This window comes from Sapajus apella, unplaced genomic scaffold (genome assembly GCF_009761245.1).
Source record: "Sapajus apella isolate SASKATOON/1434 unplaced genomic scaffold, GSC_monkey_1.0 scaffold22, whole genome shotgun sequence".
Taxonomy (NCBI): Eukaryota; Metazoa; Chordata; class Mammalia; order Primates; family Cebidae; genus Sapajus; species Sapajus apella.
In genome coordinates this window covers 28351239-28367944 of record NW_022436962.1, presented here as the reverse complement: position 1 = coordinate 28367944, position 16706 = coordinate 28351239, and the positions used below count along the sequence as shown (strand labels likewise).

Sequence of the window (16706 nt, the reverse complement as noted above, 5' to 3'; positions counted from 1 at the left end):
TATTCTACCCAGCACCCAACCACCAACCCCAGGCAGTGCTGACTCTTCAGATGCATGTTAAGAATCACACTCATTTCCCCCCATGAGTGGTGGCAGTGCCAGTTCCATGGCGCTGGGCAGGGAACCCCATGAAGACAGAAAGCAATGGAATAGAAACAGGCCTGGGAGACACAGCCACTAACCCACTCCCTTCCCTGAGTCCTTCTTCAAGAAGTGCTTTGCCTGACCTCCAAGCATTTCCTGAGGACCTACATCTTGAAACAGGGTAGACCTAGCTCCTAAGTCCTCGGGGAAACTCACACAGAGAGAGCTAGGGCATCCTGGGGCATGAATTGTATGAATTCATCCTAGGGCATGAATCCTGGGGCTCAGAAGGGAAACTAGAAGGAAAAATAAACCACACAGAGATCCCACCCAAGAGTGGGCCAAGTAATTGGGATCTCGCCAGACTCAAGACTTTCCTGAGTTTTCTTTCCCTTTAGGCCAAATCAATTCCCAAGCACTGAGGCCCTTGTCCTCAGGATGTATCAGACTCAGAGTCCAGCCCTGGGCAGTCAGACCCAAGACCATCCGAGCCTTTTGGCCAAGACCGACCTATGAGCGAGGGTGCATCAGAGCTCCCCACCCTTTCTGCCTAGAGCCTCAGAACCGCAGCTATTTGGGCCTAAGATGGTAATGTTTACTTTTTTCCCTTCTGAGTCAGGCCACAGGGCAATTCCTGGAAGGATTCCACTTGCATGTTCAACCCACATGACCTCTCAGAGCAGCCAAGGCAAAGGGGCAGTTCTCCCATGCCCTCTTGGGCCATTCCCTGGTTGTTGATGAGGTGGTTTCTTTGAGGTCCATAGACAACTCCTGGACTCCACACTGACAAGGCAAAAAGAGGAGTAAGGAAGGAAATGAAGACTTCTCCAAAATAGCTCTGTGGTATTGGGATCTACTCCAGCTCCGGCTGAAGCATTCAGATGCCTGATCAGCCCCAAAGGAGGCCTGCAAAAGCAGCCTGCTTAGATCCATGGGCCACTGAAGGGAATCGGGTTGTGCACAGTGACCCCAGCCTCCCGGGGAACTCACTGTAACTGAGCTGTGAATCAAGCCTACGCTGACGGAGCAGAGGAACGCCTCATACTCCCAAACAGCTGCAATAAACTTGTGTGTGCCCTTAGGATTTTAATGGCAAGGGTCTCTGGAAAAATCTCCTTTGGGGGCCTTGCAAATCAATGTCACCTTGTGCCCTGACTTTTTCCTGTGGTCCCCCAATAGCCCCCCACTTACTTATGGCTGGCAGACCTTGCGGAAGTGATAAGAGAGGGACGTCACTGACTTAGAGAAGAGTGGTTTGGATTTCAGTACAACTGTTGTCTGAACTGAATGAGTGTGTTTGGCTTTTTGCCAAATATTTTAACTTTTTATTTTAAAATAGTTTCAAACTGGCAGGACAGTTGCAAGAATAATACAAAGAACTCTGGCCTAGCCTTTACCCAGATTCCCAACTGTTAACATTTCACTCCATTGGTCTTGCCATCCTCTCTCTGTCTCCACATTCTTCTTTCTTTCTTTCTGAACTGTTTGTGAATAAGCTGACAACATTGTGGCTCTTTATTTCTTACTAGTCTATTGTGTTTCCAATGAACAAAGATATTCTCTCACATATTCATAGCATAAAGTTAGGAAGCTTAATATCGATACAATATTTCATCTAATCCACAATCTGTATTCCAATTTGTGTCAATTGTCTCAATAACGTCCCATTATGATTCTTTTTTTCTTCCAGTACAGGATACAATCCAAGATTATGTTTTGTATGTAGCTGTCATTTCAGACTCCCTTAATATTGTATGACAATGATTCTTTTGAAGAATACAGGCCAGTAGCTGACAGACACCCCTCAGTTTGGGTTTGTCTGATGTTCTCCATTCGCAGATCCAGTTTGGGAATCCCTGGCTAGAAGACTACAGAAGTGATATTGTGTTCCTCTCAGGATCACCTCAGAGGGTGCATGATGTCTGTCCCTTGATGATGTTAATTTTTAACAGCTTTATTGAGATACAATTTTATTTTCTTATTTTCTTTTTTTGAGACAGAGTCTTGCTCTGTCGCCAAGGCTGGAGGGCGTGCAGTGGTGTAATCCCGGTTCACTGCAACCTCTTCCTCCTGGGTTCAAGCAAGTCTCCTGCCTCAGCCTCCCGAGTAGCTGGGACTACATACATGCACCACTATGCCTGGTTAATTTTTGTATTTTTAATAGAGACGGGGTTTCATCATGTTGGCCAGGCTGGTCTCAAACTCCTGACCTCACGTGATCCGCACACCTCGGCCTCCCAAAGTGCTGGGATTACAGGAGTGAGGCACCGCACCAGGCCAGAGATACAATTTTCATATCATAAAATTTACCCACTTAATAATTCAGTGGCTTTTAGTGTATTCACAGCTTTGTGGAACCATCACCACAATCAATTTTAGAACATTTAGAACATTTTCATCACCCCCAAAAGAAACCTTGTACTCATTAGCAGTCACTCCCCATTTCCCCCCACCCTCGTCCCCCACCCCACATACTGTCTATTTCTATGGATTTGCCCACTGTGGAGAGTTCATATCAGTCGTATCACAAATGCGTGGCCTTTTGTGACTGGAGTCTTTCCCTAGCACAACTTTTTCAGGGTTCAGATGATGTTAATTGCGTTCACACAGTCAAGATGCTGTCTGTTTTCTCCACGCTGTGATGTTCCCCCATGTAAGTTAGAAGCATTCTGAGGGGAGACACTTCACAATCATGCAAAGAAATATCCTGCTCCTCATCCAGCGTCCCCCTAGGTTTAGATTCGATGGTTATTGACCAAACCAGTCTTTACTAACAAGGCTTACTAAGACTGATCCCTTCCACTACTCCTGCGACACTCGTCAGTGGTTAGCTACACAACTTGAAAGTTCACGGGGTAATTACAGATGGTGGCCCCGCTCTTCTCCGTAATGTCATAACTGCTCCAACAAGTCCCCATAGACAAGGCCATCTGTCCCAGTAACATCTCTCCTCTGCCCCAGTTCCTCCCCAAGTGGTCGGAGACCAAGGACTCCTCGGAGACACACATGCTGGACAACACATCTGCCCGCATCCTGCATGAAGCCCCGAGGACTCTAGGCTAGGAAGGCCAAGAAGTGACAGGAAAGCCTGTGTCCCTTGGGGAGGGGTCCATTAGGTTAAAAGAACAAGGACCTGCTCTTGGTTCCACCTTTCCAACCAGTAGTTAATATGCAAACATACGTTCACTTCAGCAAGTACCTACTAGAAAGGTGCTACTTGCGATTGGAAATAGAAGGTAAGTAAAGCATAGTCCCTATTCTCAGGAGATGATTTCACACAGAAAAAGATGAAGACAACAACCAAAGAAACAGAATCTCAAGGAGAGCAAGAGGAATGTTCTAAGTGACCTGACCAGTCTGAGGCAGGAAGAGCCCACCTCACTGGCATGGTCAGGAAAGGCTTTTGGAGGAGTTTTTTGAGGCATTTGAAATGGGTTTTGAAGTCTGGGTAAGAGTTAGACAGTGATGAGGGAGGAAGGTGTACCAGGCAGAGGGTACAGCAGGAGCAACGATGCTCCCAAATAAAGTACTACATAAAGTGAGGGAAAGAATGGGTAAAACTCACTAGACCCTTGTGAGTCCGATGCAGAATGTAAACGGGGTTCCATGGACAATGGGGACTCCTGCAGAATTTCAGGGGAGGAGAATGCAATGATCAGGGCTGAATCAGAAATGTGCTTAATCTGCTAACAGAGAAAATTGAAATGGGAGCATTAGACCACAGCCACTCTGAGATGTGACCCAGGGGACCCATTTCCATCTGATATGCTGTCAGTGCTCCCTTCTGCAGCTTGGCCTAAGAGTGACACTCTGAGACCAATGCAACACCCCCAACCAAGGCCAGGACCCATCCATCCCAGAGAGAGGGGCTCACTCCAGCACAAACACGCCCCACATTTCAACATGTGCCACTGGCTCTGTGCTATTCCATTTTCATTGAGGATGTTTTCTGTTTGGCGACATGCTTCTTTGTCAAACAAAACAGAAAATAAAAGATGACAACCTCCCAAACAATGTGCCATAGCCTCGAGGCTGCTTGCATCTTGCCAGCCCGCAACACTAATGTGAGCTTTGTCTTCTGAGACACGGATTCCTGCACTGGCAGAACTCAGAGACAGCAACAGCAAAAAGGTTCCAAACAATCGCCCTCCTCAGGAGCACCTGGATTAAGGTGTTCTTGTTGCATTAAGCTTCCAAGGTTCTGGAAGAAAAGTGGTCAAGTAGTGAGGTTGGAAGACAAGGCTGAGGAAGGAACAAAAGACTACACAGTTCCTAAAAGCCATCAAATCATAACACTTTGTGTGTTTTTTGTTTTGTTTTTTGTTTGTTTGTTTTGAGAGAGTCTCACTCTGTCGACCAGGCTGGAGTGCAGTGGTGCGATCTCAGCACACTGCAACCTCCACCTCCTGGGTTCAAGTGATTCTCCTGCCTCAGCCTCTTGAGTGGCTGGGATTACAGGTGCCCACCATTACGTCCAGCTGATTGTTTTGTATATTTAGTAGAGATGGGGTTTCATCATGTTGGCCAGGCTGGTTTTGAACTCTTGACCTCAAGTGATCCACCTGCCTCTGCCTCCCAAAGTGCTAGGATTACAGGCATGAACCATCATGCCTGGCCTGAATCATACACTTTGAAAGACTGACTTGTATAGTTTAGAAATATATCTCAATAACGCTGTTCTGGAGGGGCAAGCATGGAGCAGTGTGGAGAAGGGTCCTGGTGGCAGGTGTTGACGTGGTCACTGACAGGTCATGTGGCTATGCAGTTGCCCTCTGCAGTCCTCAGCAAGTCTTCATAACGGTGGTGTGTTCAGTTAACTGGCCAAACATGAATTAACCTTCCAGGACAAGCCAGGCACTGTGACAGGCTGGGAGGCCCCAAAGCCGGGGTACCTGATGGTGAGATTGTGGATCAGAGCCTTGGACATGGTAGGAGGCCTCCTTTCTTCCCTTGTCTATAAATTGAAGGGATTGCAGCTGCCCTAAGGTTCCTTGGCCCTAGGAAAATTGAACCATTTTCATTGTTGAAGTTTCAGGACAGGTTCTTCTTCACAAACAGCAAATTGCTCTTGGCCTCAGGGTCAGAATTCTCAGGCAGCAAAGACCAGAGCTGGACTGAGTGTCCCGCTCAATAGGGGGCTCTGGCCATGGACCCTACACATACCAGGTTCAAGGGCAGCCCTGGCCTCATCTCATTTCATCTTTTGAAGAAAAGTGACTTCATCAATGTAATTTATGATCTGTCATAAAGTAAATGTATGATGAATCCCTATGTCCTGCCTATCAATTAGAAAAATGTGGTCTCCTTCCCATTGCCTCCGCTTTCCCCTAGGAATGTCTCTTCTAGCATGTGCTCGGCCTGGCCAATGAGACCCAGCACCCAGTTCCCACTGGGAAGTTCCCACGCTGAAGACACACCTGCCACCCCACCCCCACCCCAGATTATGGGGCTTCAAGTGTGCTATGAACCACCATGTGTTTGCCTCAAGGATATACAGACAGAGATTTTCAAACCCAGACCTAGCAACTAAACTATGCTTTAATTTTTATAGTAAAATAACTATAGGTAAAGTCTGTGGGACATTTGTGCACACAAACATACAGGTGCACGTGTGCGTGCACACACACTCAGTTACCACTTTGATGTCCCCCACAGCCTTTTCCCAAACTGTAAAGTTAGCCTCAGAGACACATCTCTCGCACAGGCCCAGGTTTTGAGGAGTACCGTGGAGAAAGCTTCTGCTTGGTGTGTTGAACTAAGCCCTGGAGAATGTGCGCTCTTCCCCTTCAATCCAGCATGTCAGGTGTAGGAGGTTTGGTTGGGTACCTGTGGGAATTCCTAGGTCTCAGCTCCGTGTGCTGCATGGAACTGAGATGCTGAAAAAAGGTGGAAGTGCTTGTTGGTCACCCTCTCCATCCCCGGGCGCCACTCTGAGAAATACCCCGAGAATGATTCTGGGAACAAAAAGGATTTTGCCAATGATTTTGTGTGTTGATTTTATATTCTACAACTTAATTGTATTCATGTTCTAACGTGTTCTAACAGTTTTTTGGTGGAATCTGTAAGGTTTTCTATATATAGGATCATGTCATCAGCAGTGACAATTTCACTTCTTCCTTTCCTATTTGGATGCCTTTTCTTTCCTTCTCTTATTCAATTGCTCTGGCAAGGACTTCCATTATGTTGTATAGAAGTGGCAAAAGTGGGCATCCTTGTCTTGCTCCAGACCTTAGAGGAAAGGCTTTCAACTTTTCATGCTGAGTATGTTAGCTGAGGGCTTCTCATATATGGTCTTTATCGTATTGAGGTATGACCTTTCTATATCTAATTTGATGAGAGTTTTTATCATGAAAGAATGTTGAATTTTGTCAAATGCTTTTTCTGCATCTAATGAGATGATCACATGGTTTTTGTCATTCATTCTGTTAATGTGATGTATCACATTTATTTGCACATGTGGAACCTTTCTTGCATCCTAGGGATAAATCTTAATCATGGTGGATGATACTTTTAATGCATTGTAGAATTTGGCTCACCAGTATTTTGTTAAGGATTTTTGCACCTATGTTCATCAGGGATATGGGCCTATAATTTTCTCTTCTTAGACATGTCAGGATGGCTTTTATTAAAAAGATGAAAAATAACAAGTTTTGGTGAGGATGTGAAGAAAAGGGAAACCCTTGTACACTATTGGTGAGAATGCAAATTATAGAATCTTTATGGAAAATAGTATGAAAGTGCCTCAAAAAGCCAAAAATAGAGTGACTATACAATGCACAATCCTACCTTTGGGTATCTACCCCAAACATTTGAGATGTGTTTGTCTAAGAAATGTCTGCACCCCGTGTCTACTGTAGCACTATTCAAAACCGTTAAGTTATGCAATCAACCTAAGTGTCCAGCAGGTGAATGGTTACAGAAAAGGGGGTATATATGCACAATAGAGTAAATTCAACCTTAAAAAAGGAAGGTTTATCATTGGCAACAATATGAATGGCATTGGAAAACGTTATGCTAAGGGAAATAAGTCAGCCACAGAAAGAAAAATACTGCATATTCTCACTTGCATGTGGAATCGAAAAGAATCGAACGCATAGAAGCAGAGAGTAGAATGGATAGCCAGGGACCGAGGCGAGCGAAGGAATAGAGGGATGATGGTCAAAAGGTACAAAATCTCAGGAGAAGTATAATTTTTTTCCTTTCTCAAGCTCTGTTGCACGGTGTGGTAAATATAGCTAATAATAGAATATCGAGCATTTGAAAGTTGCTAAGGCAGTAAATTTCAAATGTTCTCACCACAAAAAGTGTTCAGTATTTGAGATGATGGATACATTAACTAGCTAGATGTAATTATTTTACATTGTATTGATAAATTATAGCATCACCTTTTACCCCACAAATTTATATAATTAGAAATTGCCAATTTACACTTTAAAAGCGCAAAGGGGATTTTGCTAATATTAATTGTTAGCAATAACCTTTCCTGACCATGGAGTGCTTTACAGTTAACATAATGACTTTGTGAGATGCCCAAGCAGAGATCATTACTTTCATTTTACAAGTGAGAAAACTGAGACTCAGACAGGCTAAGCGACCTGCTCAAGGTTCCATGCTACTAAGGAGCAAGAATTAGGTCTGAAGCCTCCTGGCTTCTTGTTCACTTCCCTTTTCATGCTCTGTGGCCTCATGAACCTAATGTTGAACTCAAAACGGCACTTAATTTAGACCGTCCTGTTCATTCTGTTCAGCCTGTTGCTCATCTCCCAGATGGCCAAGTTTGCCAGGAAAGCATTGCCTCGCCAGTGCAGTCTGGATGAGATGGGCCCCAGTGGTCCATCCTTTCCTCCACTAAAGCACATGCTACTGTCTGCATTCCTTAGCATCTGCCTTCCCATTAGACTGTCAGCTCCTTGAGGGCAGGGACTGCATCTTCTTTGACTTTGTGCCTCCGCTCTGAGCGTAGACCTGGCACACAGTGGGAGCATGTTAAGAGTAAAATGTTGCTGAAGGCACTCAAAGGTAAGCCCTCCTCTGCTTGGCAAGCTATCTACACCACACACTTCCTCTGTATCATCTGTTAACTGACCGCTTCCTCTCCCGTGGCAGCCAGGTCCCTTGCCATTTCCCAGAAGGAATGTGGATGCTGTTAACACAGCCACTTGAAATGACCCTTAAAATGGAACAGGTCCAAATTGAGATGCGCTGTAAGTGTGAAATACATACTAGATTTGAAAACTTAGTATGCAAAAAGGAAAATATATCTTATGAATAATGTATATATTGATTATAGGTTGATAATATTTTGAATATACTGGGTTAAATGCAACATATTATTAAGGTTAGCTTTATCTATTCCTTTTTACTTTTTATAATGTACTAGAAAAATTTTAAATTCTATATGTGACTCCTATTTCTGTTGGAAAGTTCTGGCTTAGGTCCTCACAGGTCATAATAAGGACTCGAGCCTTTACATGGGAGCCATTAGAAGGTTCTGAGCTCAAAAGTGACACAATGTGGCTCACTTGTGTTTAGAAAGTATCACTCTGGTTTCCATGTTGTGGACAGGCTGTAAGGGACTTGAGTGTAACAAGCACACTGTGCAGGAAGCTACTGCGGTAACACGGGAGAAGGTGGAGGCTTGGACCAGAGAGTGGTAAGAGGTGGTCAGATACTAATCAGGCTTGGAAAGCAGACCAAGAGGACTTCCTGACAGATTGGGAACAGGGTGTAAAAAAAAAAAAAAAAAAAAAGGAGTCAAGGTTGTCTCAGGTTTTGGCTGGGGCCACTGGGAGGCTGCCATTTGCTGAGATGGGGAAAGAGGAGGGAGAAGTAGGTTTGAGGAAGAGGGCCAGGAGTTTGGTTTTGGATACGTTATGTCTAGGATGCCTTTTGGTTTCCAAGTGGAGACACTGAGAAGGCAGTTGGATATATGACTCTGGAGTTCAGGGCAGAGGCTTGAGCTGGCGATCTAAACTGGGGCGTCATCATCAGAAAGATGCTATTGAAAGCAGAGACTGGGCAAGATCACCGAGGGTGTGAATACAGGCAGAAAGAGAAGATCAAGGTCAAGAAGACCAAGTGCACTGGGGAGCGCTACAGTTTAGAGGCTGCCACAGGAGCAAAGGAAGCAGAGGAGCCTTGAGGTAAAAAGAAAACTAGGAGGGTGTAGTGCTTTAGAAGCCAAGTAAGGAAAGCATTTCAGGAGGAGAGAGTGAGCCACTGCGGCCGCGCTGCTGCTAGATAGGTCCAGGAAGAGGGAGACACTGGATTTAGCGACCCGGAGGTGACCAGTGACCATGACAAGTGCAGTGTGAGTGAGTGACGGAGGCAAAAACATGATTCAAGTGAGTTCACAAGAAAATGAAAGAGGTGGGACTGGAGACAACAAATACAGACAGCTGTTCCGGGAATTTTGCGGTAAAAGGGAGCAAAGGAATGGGCACAGGTCAGAGGGGATATTGGATCAGGAGAGGCTATTTTTAAAAGATGAAGACAATTTCAGCATGGATGCGTGCTGCTGAGAATGAGCCAGTAGACAGAAAAATGGATGATGCCAGAAAGACTGGGAATTCTCATGTTTTCCCAATCTCCAAAGAGTAGGCTTATGTGGCTTTTTCATGTTTTATTAACTTTAGACATCACCTATCCACTTTCTGCTGTAATGCACACAAGCCAGCTTGCTTATATCACTCCTCGTTGCACTTGTACTCCTGTTCCCTCATTATTCCAGCAGATCACTATCATCTCATTGTCCCAATATGTCACTGTTTCAGTTCATCTATTGGTCACCTTTTATTTCTTGGTCTATTAACTACAGACAGTATCTCTTGACTCCCCATTTTCTATGATAAGGGTATTCATGCCTCTACCCTACCATCTGCTTGTTAGTCAACTTTGCATATGTCATGCTGGGACAATAACAAGACCAACAATCACAAAATCTCAGCAACTCGGGCTTATTTCTTGTTCATATGCCGTGCCATGGGCTTCTTCTGATGTGCTGTTTATTCTGAGAACTAGTTGAAGGACATCCGCCATCTGAGATCTGCCATTTTCATGAGAGAGGAAAAAGAACAATGGCAGAACCGCACACTGCCTCTTAACCTGTCTGTTTGGCTTGGCATATGTCACTTCCACTCACATTCAATTGGCCAAAGTGAGTCATGTGGCCAAACTGGCTATCAATGGGCAGGGGAGGAAGATTCTCCTACAAGGGCAGGCAGACAAGCCATATGGCATCAGATGGGGGTGTGAAATCCTCTTTCAGAGAGAACAGTGAATAATTGGGAACAATAATTCAATCTATCACAGTTCATCTTCTCTCTTCCTCTACTATCCAACTTCTTCTATGTTGTCAAGCCAGAAACACTTTACATGCTCCTTTAGAGCTACTCTTAAGTAGTCTTCAGTGCTTCGTTTTGATTTTAGAAGCTGAAAGCCACTAAGCAGCACTTACATTATTATGACTAAACAAATATTCTTTACTGCAGAGCCAAAGAGCCCATATCATGCACCACTGTTCCAACGACCGACCCTGTGTGCTTAGAGCCTTTCTTACATTCCACCACATGCTCAAAATCAGGCCACATTTTTGGACTGCTTCATATTTAGGCTATCTCTTTTATAAGAAATGTACTGTTTTTCCAGAAGTTTCCGATTATGTTTCTTTTTTCTTGTTGATAGAAGAAACGTTTGCCTTCTACATCATATCCCTCATATCCTCCAAATTCCTTCCCACTTCATTTATTGTTTAGACTCTTTCTTCTTTTGAAGCCTGATGACCTTCTGACCTGATTGGGCAAGCTGCTTCATTTTTGGATCTTAATGTTTTTGCATGGCTCTTTGTCTTTACTGTAATTACTAATTGCCTTCTGTTTTGTTTGCTTGGTTTTTGGCTTGCTTTCTGCTTTTCATTACAACCTTATTATTATTATTTTTTTTGCAGTGTCCTAATAATACTGTCTACTCTGTAGAGTGTCCTTCTCCCACGTCACCTTCAGAGGCCTCTTTCCTTCCACTCTAATGAAAAGTGATTACTCTCTTGTCCTGCTGAACATTTCATTTGCTTTTCATGGCTACTCTGTAGAGGATCCATTGTTTCCTGAATCTCAAATCTCCTTTCTTGGTTTACTCCCTTACTTTGTTGAAAAACATCTTCAGCAACTTCCTTCAAAAGATTTAGTGGGATGTAAACTTCCTTGGTCCTTGCATCCTCAGACCTACTTCGCTTTTATATTGAATAAAGGCACTGGACCAGATGATCTCTAATGCTTATTCTAGGAGTATAATTCTAGTCTATATGTATTCATGGATAGCATACTCTTTCAAAAAGACATTTAAGATAGTTGCTGCTCCCAAGGAATTTAAGATCTGCTTAGATAGGCAAAGAATAAAGTCTCAAAACAGCAACAAAAAAATCTATGATACAGAAGAAGCCAGGAGGTAGGACATGATTAATCATCCGTTTGAGTCTTTGGTCTCGAGTAAAGAGAGAGAGAAGAAGCTGAGCCAGCCTGTGGTGCTCTTACTGGGGAAGCAAGACTTTAGCAGCAACAAAGAGTAGGCAGTGTGTTAGGGATAGGTGGTCCCTATCTGATGTCCTGAGTCCAAAGGAGTGGCTAAAGGTCAATGGAGGCCCTCCTCCATTCAAATTTACCTGTCACTGAGATATCCACATTTTCGTTTCACCAAATCAAGATAGGTATAATTTTAAAATATAAAAGTATAATGATACCCCTGAACACTAGACAAACTCTCTGGCCACTTGGGGGCATAACAATGAACTTTCATTACATGTATGAATAATTGTGTATATACTTATAAACGCCCTACTTGCTGGAACACAAAGGTACCAAGGGTGGTCTTTATTAGTAGATTTTCACTGAATGGGACTAGAGGTGACTCTCTTTACTAATGTCCATTTGTAAAAATTGTTTTTTATTGTTTCAGTGAGGAGTCAGAGTGATCATAAGTCACTTCTCCTTTCCAGCCACTCCCCAGGAGAGGGCACAGCCCGCTCATAATATGAGTGTTATCCTGAGAGCACTGTTGCATGGGTGGAGAAGGCACTGGGGAATTTTAAGGATGCGGCTTCTCCACGGCAGGTCCTGCAAATGGATGGACCTGAGGCACCTACATCAGAGAGGAAGAAATTAAAAACAGCATTCATTCAGCAAGGACTGCCCTCTCATCCAATCTGCAATCAAGAAGAGGACTTGCAGGGAGGGAAGTTTCCAGAAAAATAGAGATCTTTGGGCCAGTGGTCTGAGCAGTTTCCAGAGTGAGAGTATAGTGTGGATGGCAAGTGCTTAGGCCACGTGATAGATTTTCTCAGCAAGGTCTAACCTAACACTACTCCCTCCGGGAGGCTTTCTCTGACCACCCCTCTTCCCTCACCCCCAAGAAGAATCAACTTCTGCTACAACACTCTGTTCCTGCTGCCATCTGAGCACTTACCAAGTTCAGACAAAGTTGGCATCAATTTTCCTCAAGAGCCTATGACATCCTGACTGATTTATTCGTCATCACAACCCCTGTCAGTGCCTGGTATGTGGTAGGTGCCTGTGTTGGTCAAATGAATGAGTGAATTGAAAGAAGCTGCATTTCATCAAAGGGCAGAACCAATCATGAATATTCAGTTGTCCCAGGAGCTTCAGATAAGCCAGGAGGCCTTGGAGAAGTGGATCTGGGCCAAGTGGGGGATTTCCAAGAGCCAGGGCCATTTAACCCACTCCTAGAGAAGGGGGCAATAAAACCATCTGCAAGGTTGGCCTGAGCGGCTTCGTTGCCTGGAACTCCACTGCAGGTGGAGAGGGGAGCAGAGAGCCTTTGCTCCTGAGTGGTCCAGAGGGCAGTGCTGCCCCGGCTGCAGCAGCCCCCACCCAGAGATGAGAGCAGTGCTCAGCTCTGCAGAAGAGCAAGACGGACCCACCATCCTCGGAGAGCTCCCTATGCACCAGACACTGGGCTTTACGTAATCATGTTTCATCCTCTCAGCAACACCACGAGATAGGTGTGCCTGACTTATAGATGAGAACCACTACGAAGGATCAAGAATCCCTCATTCTGTGTGGAGAGGAGCAGGAGCCTGTTCACTCAGTAAACTGTACAATAGCAATCAAAGCAAAATGGAAGAAAAAGAAGCCAGGATTATGTCACTGAAAATTCAGAAATCTGTGCACCTAGAGCTCACCTGTTATATTACTTTTGTAGTTTGCATATCTTCCCTTTATATTCTCCTTGTTTCTTATATTGATTTCTTTGGTTGGTTGTTTTACAAAAATCCTGTAGGATTCTGATCTCACAAAGGGAAAAGCTGGATCCCTAGGGCAGGGAGCCAGGGGTCAGCAGAACGGACGCTGTGCAGTCGATGCTGTCAGTGCAGGAGAGCCAAGGCTGGGAAAGGCACCTAGTGAGGGAAGACCCAAGAGAGCACACACAGGTGCACGGGTGGGCAGCTGCTGTCTCCTGGGGCTAGTCTCCCACGAGGTGGTTTCCTCGTGCAGCAGTGACTTGGTGCAGCCCCTCTCACCTGGCACCAATGCATTTGTTTCCTCAAAAGACCATAGGGCGGCATCTACTTCACCATTAAAAAAAAAAAAAAAGGTGAAGCAAGATGCGTGCCAGCCGGCTCAGGAGGATCTTCACAGCTGCCAGAGGGAGGGGCAGGCAGTCTCTTTTTACTCAGCAGGTGGGAATCTCTGGTAAAACTAAATTAACATTAGCTTGCCTCCTGGCAGTGTCTAAATGTGCAAAGAGAGCTGATCTGATGACACCAACCAGGGGCACAGGCTGATGCAGGCATCCCAGAAGAAAGAAGCCCAACTAAAGTCCACCTAACTTACTGCTCAGATAGGCTGCGGCCCGCAGCAGCCCCTTGGGGTACAAAGACAAGCAAGCTCGAAGAGGAAAGTGAATGGGTCCTGCGTGGGTGGCCGTGGCCTTGGCTATCACCGCAGCAGAGGCCTCTGCTAAGCAGACTAAGACCAAGGAGACCGTGAGAAAGGCCAAAGACAAACTGAAAAACCCTTCCAACTGGCCTCTGCTCTTGGGAACTTGGAGCCATACGTCGGCAACGAGCTCGCCAACAGGAGCAGGCTTTCTCCTGGAGAGGGGAAGGGGGCGCCTGCCTCTTCGGCCGAGCACGGAAAAGGGGGGCACCTCACAGCAGGAGCAGCCGGTGCCAAGCTGGAGGAGGGGGAGAGGCGTGCAGGCAGAGACCTGGGGGTGGAGTTAAGGGAGGGAGGGTCAGGAAAACTTCTCATTCCCTACCTCCACTCACCCTCCCGCACCATCTCTGTAAGGGTCCTCTGCTTTAAAATGTGGGACATCGATCCCACCAGAATCCCCGCCGGCTGCCAGAGTCCGGCGCACTCTACTTCTCAGGAACGGAAGGGATCTGAGGGGTCTATGGGTTCATCTCTGGCCAGATGCAGTCCAAATTCACATGCATCCAAACTAATGAAATCATCCCCCATCCCCCCGGCGCCCTGCGGGGTGCTGGAGGAAGTGCAGGCACCCCTGAAGGAGGCGAAGGAGACTCTGGCTAGAGTTCTTGTCGCCACACGGTCCACACCCAGCGAACTAGAGGGGGCTGCAGGTGTCTCTAGCCCAGCTTGTCCCCTCTTTCCCTGGCACAGCTGACTTCGACGCCCGGGAGTTTGATCCCTGCCACCGAGGCCCTAAAGCTCCTTCTGCCCCGACCCATTCCTCTCGGAGAAATGGGCTCACGGACGGATGCGCCCGACAGAAAGAAGGAGCAGAAATCGGGGCGCCGGGACTGGAGCCCTACTCCGGAGCCAGGAGGGCCAACCCCGCCGCCGCCCCGGGCTCTAACATTGGCTGCAAAGTTTCTGGCTCTTTGGAGCCCCGCCACTACGCCTGCGGGTCGGAGCCCCCAACGCAGCCCCTCCCTTCTGGGGTGCCCACTCCACGCGCTTCTGCCACCTGCCAGCGGACGCCGGGAGCGGCCGGGCGCGCGTGGTCGCAGCACTTGGAGCGCGCGGCACCGCCAGGAGGTCTCCGGCCGCGCCCGTCCCTCCCTCCCCGCCCTCCCTCCGCGGGACCGGGGTGGCTGGGATCCCGGGGCTCGCGGGCGCAGCGTCTTACCCAGTCCTGGCACGAAAGTGTTGAGGAAGAGGCAGATGACGGCCACGGGGAAGGGCATGTAGGGGATGGCGGCGCGCAGGGGGCCCTTCTTTTCGCGGACCTGCACCACCACCCCGCTGGACGAGGACGCCCCCCGGGGGTCCGCCGCCGCCACCGCTGCGGCCGCCGCCGCCGTCTCGGCGTCTTTGTGAGAGGGCTCCATGGCGGGGCGCGCTCTCCGGCTGCCGGGCAGCGCGGCAGGGGCTGGCGCCCGGCGCACAGGAGCAGGCGACGGCCGGCTGCAGGCTCCGGGCTCCCGGCTCCGCGCCGAGCCCAAGCGGCCGCCTGCTCCGTGCGCGGCGCTGCTCGCGGAGACTCCCGCCCTCCGGCGTCCCCACACGCCCGGCGGAGGGGCGGGGAGGGCGGCGCGACACCGGGTGACAGCACTCCGACGCCCCTCCTCGCCGGGCCCCTTCCCCGCCCCCTCCCCCCCAGCCGAAACCACCACTCACAAGGAATGGAAAATCAGGGCGAGGGAAGGCAGTAGAAGAGGACAGCAAAGGGAGCTGGTTGCCCAGGTACTGGAAGGGGAGGACACACCTCGCCCTCCCAGATGGGTGAACTGGGAACCTCGACCATGAAGCCCGGCAACTGGGCGTGTGTGCTTGGCTGATACCGTCGGGAGAACCGCGAGGCTGAGTCCCCTAATCTAGAGCCTGCTTCTGGCCGGGGAGATAGGGATAGGGGACCGCGCGGCGCCTGACACCTAGTCGGCCTTCAGTGTATCGTGATTTAAATGATTTTGTTTGGGGCGAGCGCAGTGGCTCTCGCCTGTACTTCCAGCACTTTGGGAGGCCAAGGTGGGAGAATTGCTCGTGCCCACGAATTCGAAACTAGCCTGGGCAATGTAGCGAGACCCCCAACTCTATTTTGTAAAATAATAATATTAAAAATAAATGAGTGAATTTGTTTCGAGTGTCAGAGAAAAAGCAATCTTGGGATCGGATCGATAATAGGGGAAACAGATTTTCAAACACCATGCCAGGTCTCCAAAAGACTGGTTAAAAATGGGACACTTCCCCCTCCACACACACACACGGGCGCGCACGCGCGCACACAGACACACGCGCGCGCACCAAAAGCAGAAAGAAAGGCGCCTGTTGCCGGCATGTTGGGAAGCATTCACCATCCCCTGAACTATGCTGGGGGAAACCTGGGCTTTTTGTGAGGCCGACGTGGTGGCCAAAGAGCCAGTGAGGGGGCGACCGCTCTGGCTCATGCCTGTAATCCCAGCATTTTGGGAGGCCGAGGCGGTTGATCACCTGAGGTCGGGAGTTCGAGACCAGCCTGACCAACATGGAGAAATCCCCGTCTCTACTAATAATACAAAAATTAGCTGGGCCTGGTGGCGCATGCCTGTAATCCCAGCTACTCGGGAGACTGAGGCAGAGAAGCACTTTAACTCGAGAGACGCAGGTTGCTGTGAGCAGAGATCCCACCATAACACTCCAGCCTGGGCAACAAGACTGAAACTC

The 16706-nt window shown here is 47.7% G+C and overlaps 1 protein-coding gene across 4 annotated transcripts in view; it reads right to left on the bottom strand.

The window, feature by feature from the left end:
- STUM (stum, mechanosensory transduction mediator homolog) overlaps nucleotides 1-15578 on the bottom strand; it is a 60038-nt gene extending 44460 nt beyond the window's left edge. For 2 of the 4 annotated variants that reach the window (XM_032289449.1, XM_032289453.1), the window contains exon 1: nucleotides 15193-15576. In XM_032289449.1, the coding sequence (XP_032145340.1) occupies nucleotides 15193-15394 (202 nt within the window). In that variant the 5' untranslated portion in view covers nucleotides 15395-15576. Of the gene's footprint in view, nucleotides 1-15192 lie in introns of all 4 variants that reach the window. The other 2 variants (XM_032289451.1, XM_032289450.1) reach the window with 2 other exon arrangements.
- Between the last annotated feature and the right edge of the window lie 1128 nt (nucleotides 15579-16706).